This window comes from Sitophilus oryzae, unplaced genomic scaffold (genome assembly GCF_002938485.1).
Source record: "Sitophilus oryzae breed Bouriz unplaced genomic scaffold, Soryzae_2.0 scaffold_465_pilon_pilon, whole genome shotgun sequence".
NCBI lineage: Eukaryota > Metazoa > Arthropoda > Insecta > Coleoptera > Curculionidae > Sitophilus > Sitophilus oryzae.
Window position 1 is genome coordinate 1,693,085 of NW_022147046.1, and position 23,981 is coordinate 1,717,065.

General features: G+C 35.0%; 2 protein-coding genes across 2 annotated transcripts in view; one reads left to right on the forward strand and one right to left on the reverse strand.

Annotated features, from left to right (window-relative positions):
• LOC115885946 (glutathione S-transferase-like) overlaps positions 1-23,981 on the forward strand; it is a 102,429-nt gene that overhangs the window by 13,981 nt on the left and 64,467 nt on the right. The window lies entirely within an intron of this gene.
• LOC115885945 (tigger transposable element-derived protein 6-like) lies at positions 19,109-22,651 on the reverse strand. Its single transcript, XM_030904983.1, has 2 exons — positions 20,952-22,651; positions 19,109-19,237 (listed from the first exon to the last, which is right to left on the reverse strand). The coding sequence occupies exons 1-2, from the start codon at positions 22,417-22,419 to the stop codon at positions 19,149-19,151; spliced, it is 1,557 nt and encodes a 518-aa protein (XP_030760843.1). The 5' UTR covers positions 22,420-22,651; the 3' UTR covers positions 19,109-19,148.

The following is a 23,981-nucleotide window of genomic DNA, read 5'->3' on the forward strand; positions in this document are numbered from 1 at the left end:
GCCCGCAACATTTCCAAATAAAACAAAATAAACAATGGACAATGCCCGGCCGCTGCCCGCAACATTTCCAAATAAAACAAAATAAACAATGGACAATGTCCGGCCGCTGCCCGCAACATTTCCAAATGAAACAAAATAAACAATGGACAATGTCCGGCCGCTGCCCGCAACATTTCCAAATAAAACAAAATAAACAATGGACAATGTCCGGCCGCTGCCCGCAACATTTCCAAATAAAACAAAATAAACAATGGACAATGTCCGGCCGCTGCCCGCAACATTTCCAAATAAAACAAAATAAACAATGGACAATGCTCCGCCGCTGCCCGCAACATTTCCAAATAAAACAAAATAAACAATGGACAATGCCCGGCCGCTGCCCGCAACATTTCCAAATAAAACAAAATAAACAATGGACAATGTCCGGCCGCTGCCCGCAACATTTCCAAATGAAACAAAATAAACAATGGACAATGTCCGGCCGCTGCCCGCAACATTTCCAAATAAACAAATAAACAATGGACAATGCTCCGGCCGCTGCCCGCAACATTTCCAAATAAAACAAAATAAACAATGGACAATGCCCGGCCGCTGCCCGCAACATTTCCAAATAAAACAAAATAAACAATGGACAATGCCCGGCCGCTGCCCGCAACATTTCCAAATAAAACAAAATAAACAATGGACAATGTCCGGCCGCTGCCCGCAACATTTCCAAATAAAACAAAATAAACAATGGACAATGCCCGGCCGCTGCCCGCAACATTTCCAAATAAAACAAAATAAACAATGGACAATGTCCGGCCGCTGCCCGCAACATTTCCAAATGAAACAAAATAAACAATGGACAATGTCCGGCCGCTGCCCGCAACATTTCCAAATAAAACAAAATAAACAATGGACAATGTCCGGCCGCTGCCCGCAACATTTCCAAATAAAACAAAATAAACAATGGACAATGTCCGGCCGCTGCCCGCAACATTTCCAAATGAAACAAAATAAACAATGGACAATGTTCGGCCGCTGCCCGCAACATTTCCAAATAAACAAAATAAACAATGGACAATGTCCGGCCGCTGCCCGCAACATTTCCAAATAAAACAAAATAAACAATGACACGTCCGCCGCTGCCCGCAACATTTCAAATAAAACAAAATAAACAATGGACAATGTCCGGCCGCTGCCCTGGCATTTCCAATGAAAACAATAAACAATGGACAATGTCCGGCCGCTGCCCGCAACATTTCCAAATGAAACAAAATAAACAATGGACAATGTCCGGCCGCTGCCCGCAACATTTCCAAATAAAACAAAATAAACAATGGACAATGTCCGGCCGCTGCCCGCAACATTTCCAAATAAAACAAAATAAACAATGGACAATAAACGGCCGCTGCCCGCAACATTTCCAAATGAAACAAAAATAAACAATGGACAATGTCCGGCCGCTGCCCGCAACATTTCCAAATAAAACAAAATAAACAATGGACAATGCCCGGCCGCTGCCCGCAACATTTCCAAACAAAACAAATAAACAATGGACAATGCCCGGCCGCTGCCCGCAACATTTCCAAATAAAACAAAATAAACAATGGACAATGTCCGCCGCTGCCCGCAACATTTCCAAATGAAACAAAATAAACAATGGACAATGTCCGGCCGCTGCCCGCAACATTTCCAAATGAAACAAAATAAACAATGGACAATGTCCGGCCGCTGCCCGCAACATTTCCAAATGAAACAAAATAAACAATGGACAATGTCCGGCCGCTGCCCGCAACATTTCCAAATAAAACAAAATAAACAATGGACAATGTCCGGCCGCTGCCCGCAACATTTCCAAATGAAACAAAATAAACAATGGACAATGTCCGGCCGCTGCCCGCAACATTTCCAAATAAAACAAAATAAACAATGGACAATGTTCCGGCCGCTGCCCGCAACATTTCCAAATAAAACAAAATAAACAATGGACAATGCCCGGCCGCTGCCCGCAACATTTCCAAATGAAACAAAATAAACAATGGACAATGTCCGGCCGCTGCCCGCAACATTTCCAAATAAAAACAAAATAAACAATGGACAATGCCCGGCCGCTGCCCGCAACATTTCCAAATAAAACAAAATAAACAATGGACAATGCCCGGCCGCTGCCCGCAACATTTCCAAATAAAACAAAATAAACAATGGACAATGTCCGGCCGCTGCCCGCAACATTTCCAAATGAAACAAAATAAACAATGGACAATGTCCGGCCGCTGCCCGCAACATTTCCAAATGAAACAAATAAACAATGGACAATGTCTGGCCGCTGCCCGCAACATTTCCAAATAAAACAAAATAAACAATGGACAATGTCCGGCCGCTGCCCGCAACATTTCCAAATAAAACAAAATAAACAATGGACAATGTTCGGCCGCTGCCCGCAACATTTCCAAATGAAACAAAATAAACAATGGACAATGTCCGGCCGCTGCCCGCAACATTTCCAAATAAAACAAAATAAACAATGGACAATGTCCGGCCGCTGCCCGCAACATTTCCAAATGAAACAAAATAAACAATGGACAATGTCCGGCCGCTGCCCGCAACATTTCCAAATAAAAAAAAAACAATGGACAATGTTCGGCCGCTGCCCGCAACATTTCCAAATAAAACAAAATAAACAATGGACAATGTCCGGCCGCTGCCCGCAAATATTTCCAAATGAAACAAAATAAACAATGGACAATGTCCGGCCGCTGCCCGCAACATTTCCAAATAAAACAAAATAAACAATGGACAATGTTCGGCCGCTGCCCGCAACATTTCCAAATAAAACAAAATAAACAATGGACAATGTCCGGCCGCTGCCCGCAACATTTCCAAATAAAACAAAATAAACAATGGACAATGTTCGGCCGCTGCCCGCAACATTTCCAAATGAAACAAAATAAACAATGGACAATGTCCGGCCGCTGCCCGCAACATTTCCAAATAAACAAAAATAAACAATGGACAATGTCCGGCCGCTGCCCGCAACATTTCCAAATGAAACAAAATAAACAATGGACAATGTTCGGCCGCTGCCCGCAACATTTCCAAATGAAACAAAAATAAACAATGGACAATGTCCGGCCGCTGCCGCAACATTTCCAAATAAAACAAAATAAACAATGGACAATGTTCGGCCGCTGCCCGCAACATTTCCAAATAAACAAAATAAACAATGGATAATGCCCGGCCGCTGCCCGCAACATTTCCAAATAAACAAATAAACAATGGACACGTCCGGCCGCTGCCCGCAACATTTCCAAATAAAACAAAATAAACAATGGACAATGTTCGCCGCTGCCCGCAACATTTCCAAATGAAACAAAATAAACAATGGACAATGTCCGGCCGCTGCCCGCAACATTTCCAAATAAAACAAAATAAACAATGGACAATGTCCGGCCGCTGCCCGCAACATTTCCAAATGAAACAAAATAAACAATGGACAATGTCCGGCCGCTGCCCGCAACATTTCCAAATGAAACAAAATAAACAATGGACAATGTCCGGCCGCTGCCCGCAACATTTCCAAATAAAACAAAATAAACAATGGACAATGCCCGGCCGCTGCCCGCAACATTTCCAAATAAAACAAAATAAACAATGGACAATGTCCGGCTGCTGCCCGCAACATTTCCAAATAAAACAAAATAAACAATGGACAATGTCCGGCCGCTGCCCGCAACATTTCCAAATAAAACAAAATAAACAATGGACAATGTCCGGGCCGCTGCCCGCAACATTTCCAAATGAAACAAAATAAACAATGGACAATGTCCGGCCGCTGCCCGCAACATTTCCAAATGAAACAAAATAAACAATGGACAATGTCCGGCCGCTGCCCGCAACATTTCCAAATAAAACAAAATAAACAATGGACAATGTTCCGGCCGCTGCCCGCAACATTTCCAAATGAAACAAAATAAACAATGGACAATGTCCGGCCGCTGCCCGCAACATTTCCAAATAAAACAAAATAAACAATGGACAATGTCCGGCCGCTGCCCGCAACATTTCCAAATAAAACAAATAAACAATGGACAATGCCCGGCCGCTGCCCGCAACATTTCCAAATAAAACAAAATAAACAATGGACAATGTCCGGCCGCTGCCCGCAACATTTCCAAATGAAACAAAATAAACAATGGACAATGTCCGGCCGCTGCCCGCAACATTTCCAAATGAAACAAAATAAACAATGGACAATGTCCGGCCGCTGCCCGCAACATTTCCAAATGAAACAAAAATAAACAATGGACAATGTCCGGCCGCTGCCCGCAACATTTCCAAATAAAACAAAATAAACAATGGACAATGTCCGGCCGCTGCCCGCAACATTTCCAAATGAAACAAAATAAACAATGGACAATGTCCGGCCGCTGCCCGCAACATTTCCAAATAAAACAAAATAAACAATGGACAATGTTCGGCCGCTGCCCGCAACATTTCCAAATAAAACAAAATAAACAATGGACAATGCCCGGCCGCTGCCCGCAACATTTCCAAATGAAACAAAATAAACAATGGACAATGTCCGGCCGCTGCCCGCAACATTTCCAAATAAAACAAAATAAACAATGGACAATGTTCGGCCGCTGCCCGCAACATTTCCAAATAAAACAAAATAAACAATGGACAATGCCCGGCCGCTGCCCGCAACATTTCCAAATAAAACAAAATAAACAATGGACAATGTCCGGCCGCTGCCCGCAACATTTCCAAATGAAACAAAATAAACAATGGACAATGTCCGGCCGCTGCCCGCAACATTTCCAAATGAAACAAAATAAACAATGGACAATGTTCGGCCGCTGCCCGCAACATTTCCAAATAAAACAAAATAAACAATGGACACGTCCGGCCGCTGCCCGCAACATTTCCAAATAAACAAAATAAACAATGGACAATGTCCGGCCGCTGCCCGCAACATTTCCAAATGAAACAAAATAAACAATGGACAATGTCCGGCCGCTGCCCGCAACATTTCCAAATGAAACAAAATAAACAATGGACAATGTCCGCCGCTGCCCGCAACATTTCCAAATAAAACAAAATAACAATGGACAATGTCCGGCCGCTGCCCGCAACATTTCCAAATAAAACAAAATAAACAATGGACAATGTTCGGCCGCTGCCCGCAACATTTCCAAATGAAACAAAATAAACAATGGACAATGTCCGGCCGCTGCCCGCAACATTTCCAAATGAAACAAAAATAAACAATGGACAATGTCCGGCCGCTGCCCGCAACATTTCCAAATAAAACAAAATAAACAATGGACAATGTTCGGCCGCTGCCCGCAACATTTCCAAATAAACACAAAATAAACAATGGACAATGTCCGGCCGCTGCCCGCAACATTTCCAAATAAAACAAAATAAACAATGGACAATGTCCGGCCGCTGCCCGCAACATTTCCAAATGAAACAAAATAAACAATGGACAATGTCCGGCCGCTGCCCGCAACATTTCCAAATAAAACAAAATAAACAATGGACAATGTCCGGCCGCTGCCCGCAACATTTCCAAATGAAACAAAATAAACAATGGACAATGTCCGGCCGCTGCCCGCAACATTTCCAAATGAAACAAAATAAACAATGGACAATGTCCGGCCGCTGCCCGCAACATTTCCAAATAAAACAAAATAAACAATGGACAATGTCCGGCCGCTGCCCGCAACATTTCCGCAAATAAAAACAAAATAAACAATGGACAATGCCCGGCCGCAACATTTCCAAATAAAACAAAATAAACAATGGACAATGTCCGGCCGCTGCCCGCAACATTTCCAAATGAAACAAAATAAACAATGGACAATGTCCGGCCGCTGCCCGCAACATTTCCAAATAAAACAAAATAAACAATGGACAATGTTCGGCCGCTGCCCGCAACATTTCCAAATAAAACAAAATAAACAATGGACAATGTCCGGCCGCTGCCCGCAACATTTCCAAATAAAACAAAATAAACAATGGACAATGTCCGGCCGCTGCCCGCAACATTTCCAAATAAAACAAAATAAACAATGGACAATGCCCGGCCGCTGCCCGCAACATTTCCAAATAAAACAAAATAAACAATGGACAATGTCCGGCCGCTGCCCGCAACATTTCCAAATGAAACAAAATAAACAATGGACAATGTCCGGCCGCTGCCCGCAACATTTCCAAATAAAACAAAATAAACAATGGACAATGTCCGGCCGCTGCCCGCAACATTTCCAAATAAAACAAAATAAACAATGGATGAATGTCCGGCCGCTGCCCGCAACATTTCCAAATAAAAACAAATAAACAATGGACAATGTCCGGCCGCTGCCCGCAACATTTCCAAATGAAACAAAATAAACAATGGACAATGTCCGGCCGCTGCCCGCAACATTTCCAAATAAAACAAAATAAACAATGGACAATGTCCGGCCGCTGCCCGCAACATTTCCAAATAAAACAAAATAAACAATGGACACGTCCGGCCGCTGCCCGCAACATTTCCAAATAAAACAAAATAAACAATGGACAATGTCCGGCCGCTGCCCGCAACATTTCCAAATAAAAACAAAATAAACAATGGACAATGTCCGGCCGCTGCCCGCAACATTTCCAAATAAAACAAAATAAACAATGGACAATGTCCGGCCGCTGCCCGCAACATTTCCAAATGAAACAAAATAAACAATGGACAATGTCCGGCCGCTGCCCGCAACATTTCCAAATAAAACAAAATAAACAATGGATGTCGTCCTAAACAATGGCCGCTGCCCGCAACATTTCCAAATAAAACAAAATAAACAATGGACAATGTTCGGCCGCTGCCCACAACATTTCCAAATAAAACAAATAAACAATGGACAATGCCCTTCGGCCGCTGCCCGCAACATTTCCAAATAAAACAAAAATAAACAATGGACAATGCCCGCCGCTGCCCGCAACATTTCCAAATAAAACAAAATAAACAATGGACAATGTCCGGCCGCTGCCCGCAACATTTCCAAATGAAACAAAATAAACAATGGACAATGTCCGGCCGCTGCCCGCAACATTTCCAAATAAAACAAAATAAACAATGGACAATGTCCGGCCGCTGCCCGCAACATTTCCAAATAAAAACAAAATAAACAATGGACAATGTCCGGCCGCTGCCCGCAACATTTCCAAATAAAACAAAATAAACAATGGACAATGTCCGCCGCCGCCCGCAACATTTCCAAATAAAACAAAATAAACAATGGACAATGTCCGGCCGCTGCCCGCAACATTTCCAAATAAAACAAAATAAACAATGGACAATGCCCGGCCGCTGCCTCGCAACATTTCCAAATAAAACAAAATAAACAATGGACAATGTCCGGCCGCTGCCCGCAACATTTCCAAATGAAACAAAATAAACAATGGACAATGTCCGGCCGCTGCCCGCAACATTTCCAAATAAAACAAAATAAACAGTGGACAATGTCCGGCCGCTGCCCGCAACATTTCCAAATAAAACAAAATAAACAATGGACAATGTCCGGCCGCTGCCCGCAACATTTCCAAATAAAACAAAATAAACAATGGACAATGTCCGGCCGCTGCCCGCAACATTTCCAAATAAAACAAAATAAACAGTGGACAATGTCCGGCCGCTGCCCGCAACATTTCCAAATAAAACAAAATAAACAATGGACAATGTCCGGCCGCTGCCCGCAACATTTCCAAATAAAACAAAATAAACAATGGACAATGTCCGGCCGCTGCCCGCAACATTTCCAAAATAAACCAAAATAAACAATGGACAATGTCCGGCCGCTGCCCGCAACATTTCCAAATAAAACAAAATAAACAATGGACAATGTCCGGCCGCTGCCCGCAACATTTCCAAATAAAACAAAATAAACAATGGACAATGATCGGCCGCTGCCTATAACATTTCCAAATAAAACAAAATAAACAATGGACAATGCCCGGCCGCTGCCCGCAACATTTCCAAATAAAACAAAATAAACAATGGACAACGTCCGGCCGCTGCCCGCAACATTTCCAAATGAAACAAAATAAACAATGGACAATGTCCGCCGCTGCCCGCAACATTTCCAAATAAAACAAAAATAAACAGTGGACAATGTCCGGCCGCCGCCCGCAACATTTCCAAATAAAACAAAATAAACAATGGACAATGTCCGCCGCTGCCCTGCAACATTTCCAAATAAAACAAAATAAACAATGGACAATGTCCGGCCGCTGCCCGCAACATTTCCAAATAAACAAAATAAACAATGGACAATGTCCGGCCGCTGCCCGCAACATTTCCAAATGAAACAAAATAAACAATGGACAATGTCCGGCCGCTGCCCGCAACATTTCCAAATAAAACAAAATAAACAGTGGACAATGTCCGGCCGCTGCCCGCAACATTTCCAAATAAAACAAAATAAACAATGGACAATGTCCGGCCGCTGCCCGCAACATTTCCAAATAAAACAAAATACACAATGGACAATGTCCGGCCGCTGCCCGCAACATTTCCAAATAAAACAAAATAAACAATACAAATATTAGCAAAACTTTATTAAAAGGCTCACCCATTAAATAAGAGCTTGCAGGTACGCAATAAACTTGACGCTAACACGCCATTTCATCTTCGCAGTCGCTCTCTATGTCAAGCAAATCGGTGCAGCCCTCCACGGACACCATGCCTTGGGTCAGAATCCAAGCTGTCGAACAACAATTGCAATGGTGATCTTTGAGTAATGTTTGTCAGCAGTGGAGTTTATGACAAGTTGCATTTTATTTCTTTGTTTATGACAAGTTGTGTTTTTTTTTATAATTCGCTCGCCCATTCTGACAAAATGTACACTTGCGTCCTGATCTATGTAAGTATACAAATCTATATAACTCTACAAAAGTAATTACAGGAAAAGAACTTAAAAAAAAAACACTTGTGCTGAAAAACACCTTCATTTTTATTTTAACGTTCGATTTGCCACACCAGTGTACACCATTTTAAATTAACCTTAGCTTGTAAATATTACAACAGGTTAACAACAATAACATACCTATTAATCAGGCTAAAAATGTTAAAGTAGACACCAAACTATGTCTTTTCACCCTACACGTTACCACTCAATAAAACAGTAACTTCAATCTAATGCGTTGGCTAAATCTTGACAAAAGTTCAATTTTAAACCCAATTTTCGCCTCTTGCAGCAATCTGAATTTCATCTACAATGCCTTGATTGAGGCAATTACTATGTTAGTGTTGGTGCACATGAAATCGAAAATTTTTGATAATGTATTATATGACATCTGGAGTAATTGAGAGAAACCAGATGCTCCCTAAAACTCCTTCACCGCATTGTCGATAAAAGCAAAAAAATGTATGTCCCTTCGCTGCTCTTACCAATGGGTACAAAAAATGTCACCCCTTCACAGCTTTAACACAAACACCTGCGTACAAAATACATTACTCGATGCACGACTAAATATCAATTGTACCACAAATTGTACTATTTGTGGTACAATTTCATCGGTCTTACACAACCATTATAAACTCCCAAATACCGAATATCTCAACAATGAGTCGGAAAAGTAAAACAATAATTCTCGAGACGAAAAGAAAATGCTAGGTGGCAAAAGGCTTGTTTACATTAACAAACCGATAAGGCTCAGACTGAACGCCCTGGATTTGCCACCAAAATGATTTTCATTATACAGGGTGCACCAAAATAAGTCGAATGAAAAAAATGTAAATTAATAAAATAATTCTGGTAACATGGTTCTAACAATATCATACTAGACCATTATATTTTTATCAAAGCATAAACACCTTTATTTTACAGGATAATCAGGATTCACACTGAATTTATTTCAGACAAATAATATATTATACCTAACGAGTATAAAAACTATATTTTTATTTAATTCCCTTGTTTATTTATCCATTTTTTTAAGTAGTTGCTGAACATTTAACCGTTCACTGCACATTAAGTTACAAGATCCAGTTTCATTTTTTTTTCTTTTCTTAACTAATTTTTAAATGACATCACAGTATCTCATTATGTACAGAACTCATTTTATTTGAAGAAATATGCTTATCTAAAATAATTGATAGTGTATAATGTAAAAATAACATTTTCCGAAATTTTTACCAAATCTACAAATTCAATAAACAACCAAAGCTGTGACCAAAGTAGACATAAAATAACTATCAACTTAAAATATTTTTCATTGTTCTTTTGCCGGACCTATTTATTGCAATTGATATTTCGATTACATCACCACTATCCAAAAGTTTCAACAAGGAAAATTAATAATATGTATTATAAATAGGTTACCATTAATCATTAAATATAAATTCTTCAACATAACAAAATTGATTGCAATATTAATTATTAAATTAATTTTACAATTTATATTATTAATAATACCTAAATTATTACAAATCACAAGAACAAGTGTCTGGTTGAAAACCAGGAACATCATACCTCGCACCCTGTAGATATCCTGTCTGTCGGTTCAGATACCTTTTTTATCATCAGTTTGTTTACATTAGGAGTAATCGAAATATAAAATATTTTGAATCAGCAAAGGCGCGTAAATTAGGGATGTCCCAGAAATAAAATAAATCGACATTTTTAATCGATTCCACATCGGACACAAGATCAATCCAGAAAAATCGGCAACAAAAGATCGATCCTACCAAATATCGACATTCGACTCTGAATTTACTAGTGTATCTACTAGTCTAGTGTAATAAAAATACGATAATATCATCATATAAAAAATTATTAGATACATAAAAATCGTAAAACCGTTTATTAACACATTTAAAATTTAAACCGATTCAGAGGCTAAAATTATTATAAATATACGAATTATACGATATAAAATAAAAAGGCCAAAATATAAAAATATGGGAATCAGCGACAATAATCTTACACCTGACATAAATCATAAACAAACATGGCGAACTTACACTTAATTCTATTCATTGCTAGACGCCGTTTAACTAATAAACAATTATTCAAGCAAAACTAAAATGTTTCCTATTCTAACAAAAATAAACATGTAAAACTCTATAAAATCGATCTTCGATTTTGAAATAAAAAAGTCGATTATATTAAAAGACCATTTGACAAAAATCGATCGATTTTAATCGATTTTTCTTTGCAAAAAGATCGATCTTTGATTAAAATCGATTCAGATCGTACATCCCTAACGTTTATTATCAAAAGACTTCGCCCTTCGTATAAATCGGCACTTCTTTTAATCTTTCCTATAAAATCTCATTTCAAACTTACCGATAATCTAAATACCTACATTTTCTTACACTTGACCTATCCCCCAATAAAACAATTTGAAAATAATACCATTCTTTCACCATAAAAACTAATTTTATCTCCAAAATATAGCACAACAAACCACAAACCAATCAAAGGGCACTTTTTATGGGGTAAACGGGTACATCCCACTTCTGATATTAGAGACAGGGTGGTCTCTTTATAGATATACATTATTAATAAACTAATTAATTAAAAAATAGATATACATTATCAAGCAGGGCGCGCGACGAAGTGAAGTCTTGACGCCTCAAGACAGCATTCATGCTTGGACCTGCGCGGATATTCAGTTCTGGCTACTGTTGGTCTAGGCTACTGTCAGCCAAGGTCACGCGCTTTAAGCGAATTTAATCAATTCTATAGGGTAGACGCTAACAATTACTCGCTATTTTATGGCAAATGCTGAAGCTCTGCAAACCTTAATCAATCCTTAATCAAAGCACGTGTGTTTGGAATTTTGGGTGTGGCTTAACATGGCAGGATCGGGCTAAGCTTTAGGCAGATTTCTGAAATATAATATATATTTCCTTCGGCAACAGACCCGTTTTACCCGAACCCTGAGAGCGACCCGAACACTACAGCGTAATAGACTCTTAAGATTAAAATATGATTAGAGGTAATTCAGTATTTATTATTTTTTCACAACATACCTGTCAGTTACTCCAATATTAATGAAATTTTGAACACAAATGAGAAGTATTATAAAAATTATGTCTTTTAATACTAATAACAAAACTGTAAAAGTAATAAAATAAAGAAAAATTAATATTTTAGTGTTTGATACGTATTTGAAAACAAAGGAGACTGAAAAGAGCTGATAATCTTATTACATTATTTTTAAATTGCTTTTCTAGCCATATTATTGCCAGCGATATTGTATCTAAAATCTAACAGGAGCTACGTGAATGGATATTAAAGTTGAAAGTTATGTCAGTATTTCAAAAATAATAAATAATGCATTAGATAAAAACCTATATATTGGTTTACAATCTTCCACGCTGTCGACTCAAATTTATTACACATTTTAGTCAATATGTAAAGAAAAAAGTAATTTTTCTTATTTGGTCTGTGTGCTGTATTTTCTTTATTTTTTTATTACCCTGTTATTTAAAGTATATAATTTGATTTAAAAATGTGATGATGAAACAACAGTTTCTTACAATGATATAACTACTTACTTACTTATCACGGTAAGTCAGAAATGAGTGAATGTTAACAATTACTAGTAAAAGTTCTCGGTCACTGATTTGCTAAGACTATGCCAGTAAATAATATTAAAAGTATTATGTAGGTACTTATTGATATAATAAAAATGTCTGTAACTTTTTCATAACTTACCTGTTTACGACTACTGCCTCTTGATTAATGCTGAATACTGAACCACAGTTTAAAGAATATAAATGTATTAGTTGGCCCACTCTTCGCCCGTATCAAAATTCCTCCCGCCGCTCCCCGCCTGTTTTGTAGACTTGGGTCAGTCTATATCCGTTGCTCGATGTGTACACAGCGTTTCAAGTTTATTTTAGTTTTGTTTTCGCTCCGACGCATAGGGTGAACCAAAAATAGTGTTTTAGTTGTTTTGTTCGAATTTTGAATAAAATGTCTACTAGAAATATTTGTGCAGTAGATAGTTGTGAAAGTAGAATTACAGACCATATATCGTTCTTTAGGTGCCCAAAAGATGAAGGAAGCTATATGTTTTATACTCGGTTTTATAGTATAGGATATTAAGTATATAATATCTAAAGTATTAGACATATTAAGTATATTATAATTATGGAAACCCAACTATGAATAAAGTGTTATAAAAATATACATATAAATTAAGAAAAGATTTTACTCGAAATATGCACAAAATATTTATTTTTAACAATTAGTTTATTATTTTAGTAGATATTTTAGAGTAGTTGTAGATACTTTAGTATTATGTTTTGGATTTTCCAGTATTTACCGGTTGGCACAGTGCATACTAAATTATTTTTTAAGATATTTGCATTTTTTTAAATAACATGTTTTGCTTTTTAGATGTTTGTAGTTAACTTTAACTACCTACCTGGAAAGTCCAAATTTTATCGTCAGGTAATAAAAATACGTGCATACAACTTGTTCTGCTATTGACAAGTTTTTAGAGTTTTTGCTAAATTTTATGTAACAGTAAATATAACAATTGACGAGCATATGGGAAAAACAATGAGTATCCAGAAATGATAAATGTTCAGGAAAGCGTTTTTTTTAATTCAAATTAAGCATGGACTTTTATATCGTTTTCCCCATTTTTAAATGCCTGTTTCTATGTGGGTGTTATCGATATTCCCGTTTATTTAGGTACCAAAAGGTGTACGGTACTTTCATTGTTTTTCCCGTGTGCTCTTCAAATAGTAGTAAATATTGTAATAAATTATATTTGCATATTTCTTAAGTTATAGCATGTTTTGGTTTTTAGCTGTTTGCATTTAACTTGAATTATCCATCTTTTCATCAAAAGGTAATAAAAAGTACTCGGATACAACTTGTCTTGCCATTGTCAATTTTTTTCAGTTTTTACTAAATTTTATCAGACATTAAAATTTATTACACAATTAACTACTAACAGTCATAATTACTATTCATGATAATCATAAAATATAGAAAAAAATTCAAAAAAATTGACAATAGCAACACAAGTTGTATGCAAAGGTACTTTTATTACCTTACGATAAAATTTGGGCTTTCCAGGTAGGTAATTAAAGTAAAATGCAAACATCTATAAAGTAAAACATGCTATAATTTAAGAAATATGCAAATATATTATTATATATATTAAAAAAATTAACTTATTATATTTATTTAGAATACATTTTTCATATGGGGTTTCCATAATAATTATTAATAATAATTCCCCTATTGACAATTCCATATTCCAAAGAATTAGGATAGAATAATATATCTAATATTTTAATATTAATGTATTTACCATAATATGTATAAGTAGAGTCTGATAAGGAAATTAACTTGTAGGTGTGGAGCCTGGAAAAGTGCCTTAGCATTTATAGGATCCCACAGATATGAAAATTATACACCAGAACAATATCATAACCGTATCAGAATTTGCGGTTTATGAGATATGTTATTAAATAATAATAAGAAGAAAGTAAATAAATATTGATCAATTATTAAAGACGCCTAAAACTGTTAATCAATAAAACTAGTACTGTTTTTATTTTTCTACTTGCTATATTAAAATTCCGTAGTATTTTTAGTTGATCCCTCGTATACGGCCAGCGTTCTGACTGATAAAATAGCACTTCCGCTGCACCCGGTAAACGTACAAATTTTTTGTCACCTCGAAGGGTCACGGGCCGCCTTTGAAGTCAAAATAACAATAGAATTCCTTAGAGTGAGCCAACTGTATATATTTATATTCTTTAAACTGTGACTGAATGTAATGTGTGAATATAATATATTGTATCTACTATCGAACAGATACCACGTGAACTTATATCATCTTTTTCAGATGCATTGTCTCTACATTTAACAACTTAAGATATACAGTATGTCCCCTGATTGTTTTTACAAGAGGAAAACCTTTTTTATTATGGACTTATTGAGAAAAATGCATTCTTCATAGAAAATTTTGCTTGTTCTAAAATGGTTTATCTAGTTTATACGTTTACAAATTTCCATACCGTTTTAGATAAAATTAAAAAATATATAACCTAAAAATAAAAACGGTTGCTATGGTAATATAATTTCGCTTTCATCCTTTGATAGATTGTTATTAATAGAATTATAATTAACGTCATATTTTTTGCTGTTTTAAAATTTTAAAGAAGCCCAACATTTATAATAGTTCAATTCATTTAGTTGAATGCTATACAAAGGGTAATAATAACTATCGGAAAATTCGATACTTTAACAACAGCAAAAATATGATGTTAATCAAAATGAATAATAACCATCTTTCAAAGAATGAATAGAAACTCCTTTTGATTTTAAGGACTTGAGGAAAAATCAACTTTATTTTCATGTTTTTTTTTAAATTTTCTTTAATACGGTATGGAAATTTGGAAAAGTATAAATGGGATTAACCATTTTAGAACAAGCAAACATTTTTATGAAGAATGCATTTTTCTCAAAATATATTCTCTGCATAATAAAAATGTTTTTCCTCTTGTAAAAACAATCCGGGGACATTACTGTACTTATTTTTGATTTAGTTCTTAACTCTAACAAAATATCTGTCTAGGAGTCTTAGAGTAAATCAATAACCAGTTGGACCCAGACAATATTCTCTATTTGTTAATTTAATTATTTCTGGGAAATATTTTTTTTCATAATTTACTTGTGTATGATTTACAGTTATTATTTAACGACATTATTTAGAAATACGAAAAATATATATGAACTATTATAATGCTTATTTTTCTTTTTTTTATTATTATTAAATGTTATCAAAAGAATCAGGCACAAGTATAGGCAAATAATTTATTTAATAATAAAACTAAACTAACTAACTAATTATAGTTTTTTATATACAATACGAAATATATTGTAAAACGTGTTGAAAATAGGCGTTTACTATCATTTTATATTATTTTTAAATTGCTTTTCTATCCACACATTGTGTCTACTATCGAACAAAGGCTACGTGAATGGATGTTGAAGTCGAAAGTAATTTGAGCATTTCAAAAATAATAAATACTGCAGTAGACAAGAACTTATATAGGTACTTGGAAAATTTGATGTTCTTGAACCTTGTTTCTAAATACATATTCTAAATTTTTTTATTTTCTTGGGATTTAGGTTCGGGAAAAATGCTGATTAAATAAATGAAAATTTAATCAGCATTAAATAAATGAAAATTTAATCAGCATTTTTTCCGAACCTAAATCCCAAGAAAACCAAAAATTTTAGAATATGTATTTAGAAACAAGGTTTAAGAACATCAAATTTTCCAAGTTTTTCATTATCTTTATTTGGTTTAGAAAAAACATACGTTTCGGTTAACATTATAGCCTTCATAAGTGTTGTGTCTATAACAAAGTACAATTTCAATTTACTTGTCACGAAAATCTATGTTAATTTTTTTTTTTGAAAAAAATACATTTATACAATTCACGAATACATAGTTAAAATTGAAGAGATACAGTAAGTATGCTGTTTTATCTACATATATAAAATGCTAATGTTTATCTGTGTCGTCTCTACTGAAGTAACGACTTGCTCTAGAACGTTGCTTTTTTTACTAAAAGATAGGTAATTGGCTCTTCTAAAAACTGTCGTCGCTGGATTTTTTGTTTTTCATTTAATTAAAAAATAAAGTAAAAAGTATTTTTTTCTGATGTCGTGGCGGATGCGCCAGGCTTCAACTAGTATTAACATAATTATCGAAGAAAGAACAAAAAAAAACAATCAATTATAAAAGAAATTATATATCGTCATCTCACACTAAAATGTACTGGACTCACCCCACAAAGACTGCTTCTCCTCCAGCCGGCCGGCTTCAATGATGCCTTGTTAACACACAAAATACACGTTTTTAAGCAAAAATAATCAACAGCGTGGTACCACTTCGGAGTCTCTCATTACACTTCCGCTGATTCCTCGCGGGATGTGGCACACGCCTTTCTATCTAAATGTGAGGCAGTACCGCGGACACCAGAACAAAATTAAACTAAATTTAAATTTTGACAATATCAAACATATGCCTTTTCCTGTCTAGTGGAGTAAAATAACTCTCGAAAGGCGCTTATTTTTAAGTCTTTTTTTTTTTGGAAAGATAACTATACACATAAAATCATTAGATATGTTTCTGGGCATCCGAAATTGAGTTAAAATAATATCGCTTATAATGAAAAAACGTTAGTAATCGCGGTAATTTGAGTTCTAATACCTAGATCACTGTCTAGCACCAACGGTCGGTTCAACTTATTTTTACCAAAAGTGGTAAACGTTTAATCACAGCTTATTGAGTACCAATTGGTTATCTACACTTATTTTTGCGTGTGCGTGTCACCTACTGTGTGTATTTTCATACAAATGTCGGTCTCGACCGTACTGTAGGTACCTCTATGTGGTTTTGCGCTTTTGATTTATTTAGATAAATACTTAACTATAATATTCCTATTTAGGGTAATATTTATAATATTCTTACCTAGTAACTCATTTACCATTATTGAGTATTAGTTTAGAAATGCTGAAAACATGTGTAATGTTCTGATTTTATTCTATTTAAGTTTTTTTTCATAATTTATCTGTATGTGATTCTCGCTTACCTTTGAGTTAATTAATGCAATATTTACGAAATACTGGAAACATAAATACTAAACTAATAACTTTTATGTTTTTCTCTGGTGATGCAAACTGTGATAGAATGACACCAAGAATCATACATAAATTAATGATTTTGTTTTTGTTATATACAGGGTGGTCCAAATTGTATTTCAGAAATTGTAGCAGCATATTCTGCAGATAAAAATAAGTAAAAAAGTTTGTATAAATGTATGTCTTAAAATGCTTTGTTTGGAAGATACAGGGTGTAGAAATTTTATTTTTATTTTGGTTTTTTTTAAATAATTTCTGAACTATCGTCAATATTTTTTTGACATGGGAAATTTGATTTTGGTGTCATTATGACTCCTACCGTAGACGGCATCATCTACATTTTTTAGCTAGTTTGAAGAGTATATAGTTTTCGTACCTGTATATAAACTATTGAGTAAAAAAATATAAATTTACTACGTTCTTTACTTTAAAAAGGTCTCTTGGCAAAATCGCTACGAGTGGTTCTTAAGATATTTTGGAATCGAAATAATTAATACCTATTATCATCACTGACATAACGTCGTAAATTTTACGAAGTGGCATAGCTCATTTTTTGATATTTTTCAGAAGAGTTTTTTTAGGACTTTTGTTTTCAAAACCAACTAATGTATACAGGATAAGTTGCGTTTTCGGCAAATTTCCGAGAAATTTTTTTGTTTTAACTGACACAAAATGATAACTAGTTGTTAACGTGGGACTAATTAGACAGCTATGTTGAAGTAACGTCAGACATATCACAGCCACCTACATTTTATCAAATAATAAAGATCAAATCATGTAAATGAAAATATCTAGGAAAATCTTTGTTTGAGGGATAGGCAACCTTAATAGTATTTTGAAGAGACATAAATTATCCATTGAATATGGGAATAATACACTGGGTGTTCCATTTAAAATAAAAGAGTAACATGCTTTTAAAAGTGACCAATGTTCAATATTAATTTTTTCTCACCCTGTATAACTTTTTGGATCAAGTTTTAATTTGATTTAAAGTATAATAGTTAATTTAGTTACATATTAGGCTATACCGGGTAAATTCCAATTTAGGTAGCTTTTGTTGTAATTTAAAAATTGTTCTTTATTTCTAGAAAATGTTAGATATGTCAAAAACCTTGCACTTTAGTCATATACAGTCAAACTTCCATATAGCGGCCACAAAAATTTTCAAAGGAATGTGGCCGTTAAGGGAAGTGGCCACTATAGGGAACAATAAAATACAGATACCAATGTAAAATGCCTTTATTTTGGAAACGTGCAAAGTAATTAAAATTAAGTACGAGCATGTAGTACAAACACACAATAAGTGTTAATAAATGATCTTCAGTTTAAGATTTTTGGCACAAAAAAATAATTCAGTTGTTACAAAAAAAACTTTATTACATAAGAATTTTTGAAAAAAAAACTTACAATGTATACATATGTATTTTACACATAGGTATTTTTATATACATATGTACAATTGACTTTAAAAAGTTACAAAATGATAACCTTATTTTATATGGTGAAAAACTGATTAATGGTAGTCTGCTTTAAATTTGTAATTTTGATTTTTGTAATTTCACTTTCAAATTTCATCAAAGTATGTGACGACTTTTCTGTCGTTACCCAAATAGAATGAAAAAAGAATCCGTTGCTCAGGGTTAGAGGAAAGCTGGGTTCGTAGGTAAGGCTTCTGACTCACAGTGACTTTCTAATGTTGTTAAATATTAAAATAAAAAATGATAATATATAGGCTACAGAGATTTTAATATTGATGTTAATAGGTATGGTCAAAGACAGTGAAAAGGGCGCCACTTACTTTGTTTATGAGAGTGGTAAAGTAAGAAACCAAAAAGAAAAATACGATATCACAACATAGCTGAAATAAAGTAATCAACAGCATTAAGGGTCTATTATGTTTATCAGGAATAAAAGCCAGAAACAACTATCCTACATTAAACATTTATTGAAAACGAACACAAGTATCATGAATTAGTCACAGTGATCCCAATAAAACCGCAAGTTATTTTAATTGGATTCGAATTTAGTAACTGTATTCTTTGAACTAAGTAAGCTACTTAATAAAAACAGGTGAAATTTATGTATGTCTCAATACGATGATGTTTCGAAACATGTCGTGTACAAAAACCTTTAAAATGAATACGTGTTAATAATTTTCATATAAAATATCATAGCTAAGTAAGAGTGTACTGTACGAATCAAATTATAACTTATAACGTTAAATAAAAAATAATTTTGACTACAATATGTGGGATAAATAGTGATAATTTACCAGGTTTTAAATCTGTTGTCTCAAAAATTATAAAATAAGAGCGTACCTTGTGTATCAAACTTAAGACTTATCTGTATATAGTTTCTTATGATGTAAACAGGTAGTTAGGTATTCTCCAGACTAACAGAAGTGGATACAGATGACTATGGCAGGAGAAGTCTTCGATATCAGCCAAAAGAACGATTGTAATGTCAGGAACACTGTCTTAAGGTCTGCATAGGTCCATACAAAATGAAATGGGTGAAACATACAATAATTGCTGCATTATTACTGCATACCATGTGGTAATTACTGAGTACCATGTGGTAGTTTTACTTAATATCATGTGGTAGTTTTACTCTATAAATAAAAAATAGTTCTCAGGACAGATACTCAATAAAAGAAACAACTTACGGTCTGAAAATCAGCTTTGCATAAATATATTCAAACCATATGCCGATCCAAACCAGTAATTAAATACTCAAATACACGAAATAACAAACGGAAATAACTGAAATAGAATTTAGTTAGATAGGGCTATATAAAATAGCGGATAAACTTACGGTGGTCATTCCAAGAAGAAACCAAACAAATACGATCTATACTCTGGATTGCATACTTTACAAGGTTTTCAAATCTCCGAATCGGATACCCATGCAATCGAAATCGAAAAGTGGATTCAGTGCTTTTCACTGGAAAATTTGTCGGACGCCGAAACACGCGTCTCCTTCAGATCCAAATTCCCAGAAAAAAAAGACCTTCTTCTCAGTTTCAGAAACGAAAACCCAACTGTCATAAATGAAGTTTGACATCTAGCGAATAGATGCGCTAATAAAAATTAAATATCGGGACAAGGGAAGTGCAATTAAGGAAGTTTGGCATATAGCGAATAGATGGCGCTAATAAACAAGACAAGTAAACTGTAAGAAATGAAGTTTGATATCTTTGGCATCTAGCAAATAGATGGCGCCAATACTAAGAAATTTAAATAAAAATAGATTTTTAAATTCAATTTTATTAAAGGGAATAAAAAATGCTACAAGTATGGGCAATATCAACCGCTAGTTCGTCTTTGTTTTGAATCACCAAAAAATTCTGAATGTCTCTTAATTTTTCACATACTTCACTCATATTATTTATAGATGAACACAGAATGTCTTGGCCTTCATCTTCTTCCTCTTCGGCTTGAGTGGAGTCCTGTCTGTCCTTGTTGTTTGTAAATTCCTGTATTATTCCCTGCATCTCTAAACTAGGATTTTCCGTAGGGACATCTGAATCGACTGTCAGATATTCTTTAAGATCTGGACTTCCTGGCATGTTTTTTAAAATTGAAGATAACTGACTTAAAGGAATGTCGTCCTCTTCGTCAAATGCATCGTCCCCTTTGACGGTTGCAAATCCCGCTTTTTGGAAACATTTTTTTATAGTGTTCGATGTAACATTTTTCCATGCTGTACTTATCCACACCATAGTACTTGCCAAATTTATGCTCTCTTTAGCCTTTTCCATCGTTTCTTCGGTATTAGTAAAAGTCAAAAGTCTTTTAATAAAAAATTGACGATATTTTAATTTAAAATTTTGAATAATTCCTTGGTCCAACGGCTGGCAATGAGATGTCGTATTTGGAGGAAAAAAAATTATACGAACATTTTCAAGTTCTATTTTTGGGTGAGACGTGGCATTATCCAAAAATAAAAGAACTTTTCTACCCTGCCGTTTCATTTTGGTGTCAAAGGTTTTGAGCCAAGATGTCATTATATCTGTCGTCATCCAAGCTTTTTTGTTGGATACCCATTCTATCGGCAATTTATCTACATGCGCTCCTTTAAAACATCTCGGGTTTTTGCTCTTACCTATAACTAGCGGATTTTCCTTCTCACCATGCATGCTGCAACAGAAAAGCAGTGTCACTCGTTGTTTAGCTGATTTTTTGCCAGCACATTTATCATTCTTTAAAGCAAAGGTTTTGTTTGGCATTGCCATATAATAAAGCCCTGTTTCGTCTGCATTAAAAATGTCTTTAGTGTCGTATTCCTTAATGATTGCTGTTAATTTTGTTTTCCAGTCTTCAACAGTCACTTCATCCACATCTGCAGACTCACCACAAATTGTTTTGAAGTTAATATTATGTCTCTTGCAAAACTTATTTAACCAGCCAGTTGAAGCCTTAAATTCACTAAGTTTCAAGGATGTAGATACCTCAAGAGCTTTTTCCCGAATTAAGGTTCCCGATATGGGTATGTTTTTGTTCCTTGCCTTACAAAACCATTCGTAAACTAGTTGATCGATTGCAAATCCTTCTGTTTTAGGAAACTTTCGTTTTTTATCTGCATTGCATCCTTCTTCTTCAAACATTTTTTTTAATTCCACTTTGTTTTTTAAAATGTCGTTCACTTGCGTTCTTCCAACACCAAACTTTTCCGCCAACTTTCGAGCACTGCTGTTATATTTTTCACTTTCCGCGACAATATTTAATTTCTCTTTAATAGACAAACGTTTACGTTTCAAAGACATGGTTGCTGTTCTTTCAGAGTAAGAAACTAAACTGATTCTATATCTCCCAAAATTTCAGCAAACTACTGACGAATTTGTATTGTATTTGTCACTCTCTGTACCTACTTCTCAAACAAATTATAAATGTTTATTGCTTGGAATTTCCTAAAGTGTCCTGAAACAGCTCTTGTTAGACAAAAAAAAAGGTTCGAAGGGTTCGGTTTTTGGCCGGTATTGGGGCAATAAATTTAATGGGGTTTTCCCTAAAATGTACCTTTGAAGCGGCCGGTGATCGCTTTCGGAATTAACGTTATTGAGAAATATTTTAATATAGGAGTTCCCCTAAGATTAATTCAAACAACTGAAAATTGACCGCTAACAGAAGTGACCGCTTTTTAGAAGTGGCCGAAATGGGAAGTTTTACTGTATCTACTTCCCTAATGAAACTCACCTTTATTTTTCTCTCAGAATCCGAAAATCAATTAATATATAGGGTGTTCTATTACAAAAAACACAACTTTGATATGTAACTTTTTTTGGGGACACCCTGTAGAACTCTCTATATATTTAAAAAGTGCCCTAAATTAGCTTACATACATGCTCACAAAATTTCATTTCAATACAAACTGTCGTTCTCCTTGGAGGCTCCGCGGCGTATGAGAGGCGCCACCCTGTATTGTAGCAACTGTGTTTCTTTTTTATTAAAAGGAGACTAGGTAATAGTTTAGCAATAAATTGTTTAAAAAATGAGCAAAATCGGTCTACTAAAATAAGATATATTAAACTCTAAGTCCATGAAAATGTTAAGATGTCCGTATTCCGTATATTATATAACTGAAATATATCAGAATTAGATAGAAAGCAGACGATCTAAACCTTATTATGTTAAATTTAAATTGCTTCTTTGTCCAGGTAAACACAGTACGTCTAATATCGAACGTAAATGGATATTAAAGTCGAAAGTTGTTTCAGTACATCAAAAATAATAAATTATGCATTCGATAAAAACCGATATTGGTTTACATCATTCCGCACTGCCAACTCGTATCCGTTTTATATTCTAGTCGGTGTAGAAAATTGAATTTCTGATATTTTCTTTTCTTTTTAAAATTGTCTTGTAAGCTGACGCATTTTATATTTTTATTTATTATGCTACCGGGCGAATGACGATGAAAATATATTTATATGAAAAAAGAAGTATATTATTTTGGTAATAAAACGTTTAAAGCAGATCTAGAATTTTTTAGAAATTCACAGAAATATACAGGGTGTTATATTCTGAGTTTGGATTTGATATCAATTAAACTTTGAGTTCCGTAATCTAGGGCGCAATTTTTAAAGTCATTGTTGCTAACCATGGACATATTCGTCGCCGTGCTGACTAACTGGAATTTAAATTTCGCGCTGGGGATTCAGGTGGTAGCTCTGCTATAAAAAAATGTCAAGTTGCCGCATTTATTTATTTATCACCTGACATTGTCATTCGTTTTGACACTTTAGTTTTGTATTACGAGTTTTGGTTTAAATAAATAGTGTTGTGATATTTTAAGCTTAAAAATGTTTACTAGCAGACATTGCAGTCG